General features: G+C 41.5%; 4 protein-coding genes across 4 annotated transcripts; 1 reads left to right on the forward strand and 3 right to left on the reverse strand.

The window, feature by feature from the left end:
* Nucleotides 1-302: 302 nt before the first annotated feature.
* FOBCDRAFT_149326 (uncharacterized protein) lies at nucleotides 303-902 on the forward strand (the record flags this gene model as incomplete). The annotated part of the gene is made up of 2 exons (XM_054707773.2): nucleotides 303-469; nucleotides 497-902. Coding segments are annotated over 2 exons (573 nt in total), but the record flags the coding sequence as incomplete, so codon positions are not given.
* A 1,111-nt stretch (nucleotides 903-2,013) lies between these two features.
* FOBCDRAFT_324668 (alcohol acetyltransferase-domain-containing protein) lies at nucleotides 2,014-3,921 on the reverse strand. Its single transcript, XM_059612120.1, has 2 exons — nucleotides 3,691-3,921; nucleotides 2,014-3,639 (listed from the first exon to the last, which is right to left on the reverse strand). The coding sequence occupies exons 1-2, from the start codon at nucleotides 3,780-3,782 to the stop codon at nucleotides 2,181-2,183; spliced, it is 1,551 nt and encodes a 516-aa protein (XP_059466351.1). The 5' UTR covers nucleotides 3,783-3,921; the 3' UTR covers nucleotides 2,014-2,180.
* An 883-nt stretch (nucleotides 3,922-4,804) lies between these two features.
* Nucleotides 4,805-6,069, reverse strand: FOBCDRAFT_209092 (uncharacterized protein; the record flags this gene model as incomplete). Its single annotated transcript, XM_059609264.1, has 2 exons — nucleotides 4,805-6,036; nucleotides 6,066-6,069. The coding sequence occupies 2 exons, from the start codon at nucleotides 6,067-6,069 to the stop codon at nucleotides 4,805-4,807; spliced, it is 1,236 nt and encodes a 411-aa protein (XP_059466352.1).
* A 334-nt stretch (nucleotides 6,070-6,403) lies between these two features.
* FOBCDRAFT_171429 (ankyrin repeat-containing domain protein) lies at nucleotides 6,404-8,444 on the reverse strand. Its single transcript, XM_059608470.1, has 4 exons — nucleotides 7,925-8,444; nucleotides 7,310-7,847; nucleotides 7,174-7,262; nucleotides 6,404-7,117 (listed from the first exon to the last, which is right to left on the reverse strand). Exons 1-4 carry the CDS (start codon nucleotides 8,350-8,352, stop codon nucleotides 6,421-6,423), a joined length of 1,752 nt encoding a protein of 583 aa, XP_059468149.1. The 5' UTR covers nucleotides 8,353-8,444; the 3' UTR covers nucleotides 6,404-6,420.
* Nucleotides 8,445-10,477: the final 2,033 nt, after the last annotated feature.

Below are 10,477 nucleotides of genomic sequence, written 5' to 3' on the forward strand. Positions count from 1 at the left end.
AACAAGCGACCAAGAAAGAGAAGAAAAAAAGAAATGGTGAGATGAGGGGTCCGCAGCGACACTGGAAAAACATTGCTGTTTCATCTGGCTGGGCAGGGTGTTTGAAAACATGATCTTAGTGGTCGACGCTGCATAATACCCCACCGATGCTATTGGTTCTTAGGGCTTGGCGTCTTAGTGGTGTTAACTGCAGCCTTAATTGTAAAAATATATAAATACAAGGCTTTATATATTTTAGATATAAGTAAACATTTATATTAAGTTCTCTCTGGCTATTGGCCAGTAAATATAAAAGCATTACTGCTACTCAGCTTGCGAGAAGAGTTCTGAAGCTTCCGGTCGTGGTAGCTACTGCATCGCGACCTGAGACGATCGACTCTTGCAAGCGGATGGGCGCTACTCATGTTATCAACCACCGGGAAGACCTTATAAAGCAGATTGAAGAACTGAATCTCGACGTTCCCATCAAGTAAGTCCTCTATGCTCCCTTCAATAGCGATCTTCTTGCTTACAAGCATGGATACGTCTACATCGTCGCCCGAACCGAGCAATACACTGAATCCGTCGCCAAAATCTGCGCACCATTCGGAAAGGTCTGCACCATCGTTCAGGCAGACGTGAGCCTCTACGGAACAGAATTCATGTCAAAGTCCTTGACATTTTCATGGGATTGGCTGGGCTCTGCTGCGTATCATAACACAGGCGTCGAAGATTATCATGAGATGCTAGGCACTATTTCTCGTCTGATGGAAGACGGTTCACTCTTCTCTACAGTTGGAACTCGTCTTAGGTTAACGCTTGAGGGGTTGAAGGAAGCGCATAAGAGTGTGGAGGGTAGTACTACAGTTGGGAAGATTGCGCTTGGTGTTGATGAGCCTGGGGAGGGTGAACCGTTTGCTTAGCCTAGCGTCCTGTACCAGCCAGCAAGTCACCGACAGACTGCAACCGATCCTGTCAAGCCATAATTCGTCGTCGATAAATAAGCCTGCGCCCTCCATAATCAACCCCCGTTCAAGACAGATTTGGAGATTAACTGAAGCAACCAATTGTGTCATCATTTGCGTGAACTAGGCAGAATTAGGACCGTGGGAAATAATCCAAGGAGTAAAACATGCTCTTGCTTCGCTTTCAGCCTTGTCGGTGGCTATGCTAGATTGATTATAGCTTCTGGTTGGCTAGAGCAAGCCACGAGGCTCAGCTGCCCCTCCTGACAATTGACCGCGCTGTATGACTTCCGCTTTCATCTAGACCCGTTAATCACGCTCTTCAATTTCTCTCCTCTAGTACCTAAAAGCACTTGTCTTCTACCGGGAGTCTTCTAGAAAACTGTGTATCTCAATGCCAACAGACGACGAACCTAGGACGAGCCAAGATTTGGCGCCTCTGCCGCGAGACGTCGAGCTGGGGCCGGCTGACCATCAATCCGAGTCCCGTACCCGAGGTCTCAAAATACTATTTCAAAAGTACTTCTCATCTCTCTGTGGTTGGATCCTTGCTCTTGTCAGCACAGCTGTGTCAATTGCCGCTCTTCTTCCAGCTTTCCGTGGCCTGCTGCTCTCAGACAAACAGCTCAGACTCGCCGAGTGGTCAGCCCTGAAGGACTACCTAGATCAGTGCAAAGAAGACTCCGTAAGTGGCCCATCCACTATCAAAGGTATCAGCCCTTCTAATTTTATCCGATAGAAAACTGGGCACATCTCTGAAGAATGCGAGGCGGCCTTGACAAAATCGTTGCCACCTCCTCCAGGGCTGTCCTATAGCGATAATCTCGACCTTGGTTCTTGGGGAATTTCCTATAGGTCTGTTGTTTTAGAGGTAAAATATATTGAAACACTGAATTTCATGGTTATATGTCTACCATGGAGTGTTGTTATGGTCTGTTGGTTGTATCGCACGTGGCGACGGACTCGATCATGGCATCCTGACAAATATGCATCTGTGACGAAATCTCGAGGACGACCAACTAGGACATCGTTGAAAACATCCTAAGACAAAAACAGGTTACAGGTGTATTCTTTTAGATTTCTTTGGGGCTCTGATCCAATAATAGGTGGCTAGTGTAGGCGACATAGCACTAGGTATATTGAGTATAAACATTGAATCGCTGACAAGTGGTATCGTTCTATATCCGCGATGAGACTAATCTCCTGCACTGACACCAACAATCGACCTCGTTATCCTCAGCTCGACATCTCAACCGCCCCAAATCTGATACTGCCCTTATTCCCCAACTCATTCAGCCAACCTTCAACATCAGAACTCACACCCAAAGCCAGCTCCTCCTCAACAACCCCATCTTGCCAGGTATTCGTCATGGCTAAATCTCCGCCCTTAGCAGAGATGACACTGAAAGTCAAGGCCGATCCAAACGTCGGCGCAGTCTGAGTAAACGTAGCACTCTCAATAGCCCAGTTATCGCCCTCACCCTCCGCCTTGCCCTTTATGACACCAAGGTTGCTGATCTCCCATGAATACGATCGCGTTTTGCCATGGTCTTTGAGGAAAGACTGCCAGTCCTTGACGAACTTGGCCAGCCCGATATGATCATTCTTGGTACCCAAGTCCCGCTTTGCAGATAGCCCGTCTCGGATAGCTTTCGCGGACGACCAAACCGTAGCTTCCAGACCTGTGCTCATATCTCGCTGTGTTTCAGCCTCGTTAATTTGTTCCCGAAACTTGGCGACAAGATCCTCGTCAAACGTAAACGGCCAGTATGCCACGCTGTTGATCGCCGTCTTATTCAAATCGATGCTGGGATGTCCTGGCTTCTGGAATTGTCTCAGGCAAACAGGAGTACCGCATAAGAACGCAGAAGCTTTGATCTCAGCAAGTCTTTTCGCCATCGATACCGCAATGAGCGCATGCATAAGCCCCGTCAAAGTGGTGCCGTGCTGACGACAGGCGTCTAATACAGGCTTTAGTCCGTTTTTCGCAACTTTCATCGTCACTAGGTTTGTCTTTGATGGTTCTGTAGGTATTGGTGCCCAAGTTGCCATGTGCGGTAGTTCCTTCGCTTTCATCGAAGCGATAACGTCGCGCCCGATTTCACCGACAATGTAATGTAGCGAGACGGGTAGCTTGATCAAGTGATGCAATGGAGGCGTGAGCTCGGTGTTTGGGACCTCAAAGACGCGGTCTTTGGAAATGACAGCATTGTCGTCTGGTGTATTGAGACAAGTGAAAAGACTGTCTTGGAAGACTTTTCCGCTTTTCCCATCCGCCGCTGTATGCTCCCAAGCAAAAATAACATCGATGATGTTGGAATCGGTAGGCTGAAGTATCGTCGCTCGCCACCCGGGTCGTGTTTCGAGATTCGTATAGGGCTCATTGACTTGCCATTGTAAGGTAGCATGGAGCATCGATTCGTAGGTTTTTTGGTCAGAGACTGTCCGCCATTCTACGTGATTATTCAAGTCGATTTGATCGAGCCGTACCCAGTATTGCTTCTTAGAGTCCGCGTTAATTCGTCCAACCGTGAACAGCGGATGCTGCAGGATAGCGCGGGCGAAAGCATTCTCAACAAGCTTCTGGAATGATGCAGCATCCGAGGTGAGGAGTGCTTCGGGAATACGATAACGACATGATATCGCACAACCGATAATTGCTCCCAATGAATAGTGGGCAGCTTGGAAACATTCGCTGCAAAGCATTAGCTCAACCTTTGAGACTGCGGGATGGTGTAGCACCCACACAGGGCTGAGCTTCCTCAACACCTTGTCCTTGTCGTTTAGACTTCTGGCGCTCTTCTTGCTACGAAGGCGGTCGATCATGTTTGACGACATAGTGCAGCTGTAACCCTCGGCAGATGAGAGAAAGTTAAAGTATGTATAGACCAGCGAACTAAGGGTTTAACTATGAATTTTCAGAAGCATGAACACAACAATTTTATACGAAGTTTATTAAAATGGAATAGTCTACCACTGTAAGACGGTGACACGCTCGGTTGGCTTCAAGGTAAATTGGCAGGGTTGTTTAGCCAATCAGCTAGTCTTTTTCCGTTGGTAGACGTGGCCCTTGTTCGTGACGGTGACGCTAGCGTGTTCGTGATTGGGCTAATCATGGCTTGATTCATTCCGTCGGGCGTCCGCGGGCACCAACTCGAGTCGTGTTTTGGGATAACCTGGCACCTTTGATTGAGGCTGAGGGGTTCGCTTTACCTTACAAGGCTTCGCACTCGGATGGAGTTGCCTAGAGTGTTTCAGGGTTTGTTCGATCAGTTCATGTCGACGTTGCGTATCATGGGAGCTTATTGGTGGATTGAGGCTTTGTTATCGACCTTGTTGGTAAGACATCTGCAATTGACAGTCCGATCAGATCATAAACAATCTCACGCACGAACATCGACACGCGTCCGATTACAAGTTATGTTGTTGTCTGTGAAAGTAAGCAGACGTCAATCTCGAGGTTGACGATGGCTTTGGTAGGACGGTTTTTACTAGACACCCTGGGAGCCGGAGACCCGCGGGCCAGCTCCGATCGCTAGCGCAAGCTGTACAGGGTTTAAATAAGAATCATGTAAACTGACAAGCAGCCGCACATAGGAATAAGCCCCGTCTTCTAAAGCTCAACCATCCATGTTCAACGTTTCATTGCCCAGTTAGAGCCTTTCCCGTGGCTGCATCTGCTACCAGTAGTCATGCTCATGTATATATTCACTTGTTCAGGTCGGACCCACCGGCGTTCCGAAATCCGTTTGCGAAAGTGACATCGAAACTTTGAGGAGCTTGAACGACATATTACCATTCGCGGCTTGGAACCGCGTGTACAAACAAACACATTGATTCATGATAAACCGGATCGAGCATTAAACCATACTACTAGCTCCATTTCCTCTCCTCTGACTCCCGGACTCCCGGTTTCCAGCTTCTTCTCTGGCATGTCCTTCGTTTTGTTGTTCCGCCTCTTTGTGTGTTTCCTTGGCAGTTCTATCGCCCAGTTTCTTAATCTTGTTCCAAGGCCACAAAACCCATTCGGGGTATGTCTTGATAACCAACTTAGCGCCTTCCTCCAACCTCTCCGAGAGCAACAGTAGTATGAAAGTCGTAGCCAGAGCCGTGAAGGCTGTGACTACCATCTTCCACAGTGTATGACCAGCGGGTGCATTACTCATACTGAATATACCGGTAGCGAAACCAAGGGGTAGGAATACAACAGTGACGTACGTAAATCGTTTAATGTCATCTGCACGGCGCTGCTCGAGATCGTTTCGGAGACTCTCAAGTCTTCTGGTCAGGCTTTCGTTGTAGCTAGATATGCTCGTGTGGCTGCGCCGTAGATCCTGCAACGTGTGGTCGTTTTGGACGTTCAATTTGGAGATAATACTGCGATACCTGATTTCGTCATTGAAGGTCCATCGTGGCCGCTCGGTCCGACGTTCATGTTCCCGGTTAAGCCACAGCTCAATCTTGGCAAAGTTCTCTGTCATATCCTGGTCGACCTTCTGTAGCATTCGCTCATAACGCTGACAGCGGTCGCTGGTCTTTTGGAAAGTATCGAAGTCCAGACCCTCAAACGTAGCCTCGTCTTCGTCGAATGGTGAAGTCATGTGCTGGGGTTCAATTTCTGATGTGTTCTTCCAAACGTCGGATTTTACCTTTTCAAGGATCTTGAGTGTGTAGTCCTTCATCTGATCAATCATCCTTTGAAACAAAAGCAGCTCAAGAACTCTTCGCTGACGCCAAGGGGCCTTCCTTTCGTTCGATAAATTGAGGACATGTCTTTCGGGGGGCTCTAGATTCTGAAGTATTTGCTTAACCTGCTTGTTGACTTTCTCTTCTGACCAGTGTTCTTGTGGATTGCTGTCTAGAAAGTGACAAGTCCAGTATCGGTCGAAGAGGTCGCCATCAAACCTAAAGCCCATGGCCACCTTGCCAAGTTTGACATAATTTCTATCCACAGTCAAAGGCGGATCGTTCATCAGGCCTGTTGTAGGAGCGCTGTCTGGGTCATCCTTGCCCTCTTTGTCCTCCGGGTGCTCTGGGTCTAAAACATGGAAGGACAAATGAAATTCTGTTGTCCACAAATTGCCTTCTATTTCTGTGTGCTCATAAAAGTAGTTGTCGTACTCATTATGTCTGCGTAAGAAGAATAAAAGATGTCCAAATTCCTGTAGACTCTGGGGAAGTAGAATATAACACTCGCTTATATAAGACACTCGCTTATAAAACACGTTATATATAATAAACTATAGGACTTTGCAATAATAGATCCCCTGCTATTAATGGATTATTATAATTAACTATTAAATATATTAATTAAAATTTTTAATTATATTTTCTTAAAGTAATTTAAAAAAATCTTAAAGTATTAAATTAGTTAAAATTACTTATAGTTAAAACCTTTTTTTAAAGTTTTTAATTATTACTTAATATAAATTTAAAGTAAAATAATAATATAAATACCCCAAATGTTAAGCGTATTTTAAACCACCTTAACCTCCAATACATCCCAAAATATATCCTCTTCCTCTAAATCGTTTTCACTAGAAATGCTATGCCCTACTTTTTGCAGCGCCTTTAGAAAGTGACGGTATGTAGTTTCCCCCTTAGCTCTTGCAAACTCAATAACAGATTTTTCTTCTGCAACACCGGTATCCTCACATTTGATTCTTACAGGCAGAAATGGATCGGCGCCTAGTTCCAGTACAAAGGTAATTGTTTCAAGTCCGCCACCCTCAATCGCCACATGGAGTATAGTCCAGCCGTTAAAGTCAACGTAGTGAACAAAATCCGGAGGCATATCCTTTGCAATCCGCCTTACAGCGTCAATATTATTAGTACTTGCAGCTTCAAATATAGGTGTCCATCCTACGTCTCCATCTGTCAACATAGGTGATGCTCCAAGTTGAAGTAAGGCATGTACATCTGCACCTGTTCCCCATGAAGCAGCTCGATGCAGGACGGTTGATCCGAATCGATCTTGTACATCAAAGTCGGTAAAAGAGTAGCAAGTTAACAGTTCAAAGAACTGTGGAGGAACTTCTGGAAAGTCTGGTTGAAATAGCAGCATAGCTGGCGTCCAACCCCGATAGCAGAGATAGTCAAGACTAGCCCCTTTTTCTAGGAAGAATCGTGCAGTTTCAATCTGTCTTGCTCTAAAAGCCCACTCTAAAGGGCTCCTATAAATATAAAGGCGTTAGCAAAACAGTAAATTTTATAGGCAGAAAAGACTAACGTCTCAAATTTTCCAAATGTGGTGTTGACATCAGCACCGTGGTAACAGAGAAATTTAACCAGAGCTAAGGATCCACTTTCAATGGCATACTGGCCGAATTATAAGCATAGATCCATAAGGTGGGAGACATTCTTACTCGTAGAGGTGTAGAGTTTGATAACGTTACATCATAGGGACTTGCCTTGCGAGAAGAGAACAATGCTCTGACTGTCAGGACATCCCCTTGTTGACAAGCCTTCATCAGCTCTGACCCTTCAGGCACTATAGACCTAACTGAAAGACCCCCTCGCAGTATCGAGAACCCCAAATTAGCAAGAGGTAATGCACGAAGGCCTAGATTAAAATAGATTGCTTTAGAGCCTAGCAGTCTCCACAGCTGAAACTTGCTATAGAGGAAGAGAGTATTATGGAGGTCATTACCATATGTGGTAAGCAGCACTTGGATACCCAGCCACGCGAATAACGGGTTATCTGCTGAGCACCACGATCCGTAAAACTTATTCTGAAATTGAGGATCGCGATCAAAAAGAGATGAGAGTGTTCTTCTAGGCAGCGACAGGCCATCGTAGACTTCTTGTTTGGCATTTATCGATCCTTTGTATTGTCCTAGCATGCTGAGCTTATGAGATTCTCTCATTGATGAGGCCACTTTGAAAGACATAGAACTTAGACGGCTGAGAGAACATATCAGTCTAGTACTATAAAAAAAGACCAACCTCTTCTGAAGTTTACTAATATTAGAAGAACTTACATATTGAGCAGTAGCAAGACATTTGTTAAGCTGGCTTCGATGTGGCTCAGACCACTCAATAACTCCTGCGTCTGCGGTTTGTCCTTAAGTGCCCACTGCAGCCTAGCTTTATGGCTATATGTCTGTGGTTTGAGTTTGTCAAAGTGACTACAAAGCTCTAATATATGTTCATTGGCAGAAAGAAGGGCTCGCTCAAGGAGCCTGATTTCTGTTGGGAGCAGAAGTAGCTCATCACTTTTTATTGTTTGTCGCTCAAACTCGCATAATAGAGAAAGTTCGCATTGAAGAACATCCAGCTGCTGAGCCAGGCGAGAGAATTCCTTTGGAGCGTTGTGTACGTCTCTGACTAGCTGAGCGATAGCACGAAATGACTTGACGGCGATCTCAGTAAGCGATGCTATTGAAGCCACGGCTCCGACGGCTTCCATCTTAACGGCGGGAAGGTTATGGTCGCGAGAGGAGATATTGGAATTCTCTTTTTATCTGCAATGAAGATTCTAATAGAAAGTCTTAGAATTAAATACTCCACGTCAGATGAACTTCAAAAAAGCGTTGAAGCGGGGGCTGACGGAGGTTATAAACAGGTAGCAAATCATCAAGAGTTAGCAATCCATTAGGACGTTGGCCGTTCCTAAGGTAAGGGGGACAGACTACCGGGTTTAAGCCCGAAAGTCCGGTTATCGCGACCCACGGTATCTAATATGTCACACCATACTCCAGCTGACCACCCTCTCCAAAGTGTTTGACCAGCGGTAGAGCACAACGCTGTGGTTTGATTCGCTTAACTTATGCCACGCGACTAAGACATAAGCTGACGTGGCATGCAGAGTTTGAAAGGTGCGGGGTTAGAGTCAAATTACATATATTCTATGAGTTTGTATTAAAGTTAATTTTTTACTTTTATCCTTCTTTATAACTATAAATCTAAATCAACACGAAGTCTTTAAATTTATCAGAAAACAAAACATCTTCCTTATAGGCAAAATGGCAAAATGCTCTGGATGTAACAGAAAGAACTGTATCTGTCCAACACCTGGCCCCCGTTAACAACCAACCAAGGCCAGTACCTATTTCAAGAGGCTACTAAGCCACTTAAGAAATTGCTAAAGTTATTTATAGCTAATTAAGTAAGTAAATTCCTTATAATGTATATTTAATTTAACTAAATGTCTTTTATAAAAGTTTTATTATATAAAAATATTTCTTTTAAACTAAGTAAGTTAAACTTTATTATATAATTAATTCTTTAACTTATAGCTTTTTTATAGCTTGAAATAAATAAATATTTTTTCTTAAGTTTATATAGTAGTATTAAAAGATATATCTAAATATCTCTAAAGTTTAATATAATTTAAATATTTATTACCTTTAAAGTAATAAAGCTTTATTAAGTTAATATTTTTAAATTAACTACGTAAATATATTATATATAATTTAAAAGAAATTTATTATTAATTTAAATATTATTTATACTTTTAAAGATATTATTAATTTAAATAATTATAAATATATTAACTTAAAGTTAATATATATAATAAATAAATAAAATATAAAAATATATTATAATCTAATATATTTTAATATATATAAAAATAAGTGCCTTACTTTCCCCTCTAAGTAATATTTACCTATTTTATAATAAGTTAAATATATATTATTTAACTTATATAATAAAGAAAGATAAATAAAGTAAAACTAATTATATTTAACTTATGTATATCTTAATATATATATATATTATTTAACTATTAAATAAAACTTAGCTTATTAACTATTAATAAAATATCTTTATATTAATAAGCCTAAATTATATTACTTAATTATTAATAAATATAATATCTTATATTACTTAATATTATATCTTATATTATTTATAAATATAAACCTAATATAAACTAGTTATTTATTTAAAAACCTAATTATTATAATTATAACTAATTATTAAATTAAAGAATATACCTAAGTTTAATAAATAGACTTTAATATAACATATTATAAAAATCTATTAAAAACCTTTTAAGTAAAATAAAAATAAAAACTTAATATAAGTATTATAATAGTTAGTTCCTAACTATAGATAAACTAAGCCGTGCTAGGTTTATTGTTGGCAGATTGCATAGGGCATAATACTAAGCTTATTAAAGTATTACATCTCTTAATAGTAGATTTAATGTATATTAGGCTTAATTAATATAAAGAAGTTTTATTAATAGCTAGTAAGCTAGAATCTATAAAGGTGCTAATAAATATATTTTATATACTTAAGGAGGTTATAATTAATTAGTAAGGTTATTAAGGGATTAGTAGTAATCTAGGTGGATTAATACTAATTATAATAAATTAACCCTAATTATAAAGTCTTAGCACTAATTATCTTTAGCAGGAGATATAATAATTAGTAGAAAATATAAGGTATATATAATAAAACTATTAGGGTTATAATATAATCTCTCCCCTCCCTTAGGCCTTATTCTTAAGGCCTAATTAATATATTTTCTATTAGTTATCCCTTAGTAAGTTTAATCTTAATCCTATGATCCCCTTAAGATATCT

This window comes from Fusarium oxysporum, chromosome XII (assembly GCF_013085055.1).
Source record: "Fusarium oxysporum Fo47 chromosome XII, complete sequence".
Lineage (NCBI taxonomy): Eukaryota > Fungi > Ascomycota > Sordariomycetes > Hypocreales > Nectriaceae > Fusarium > Fusarium oxysporum.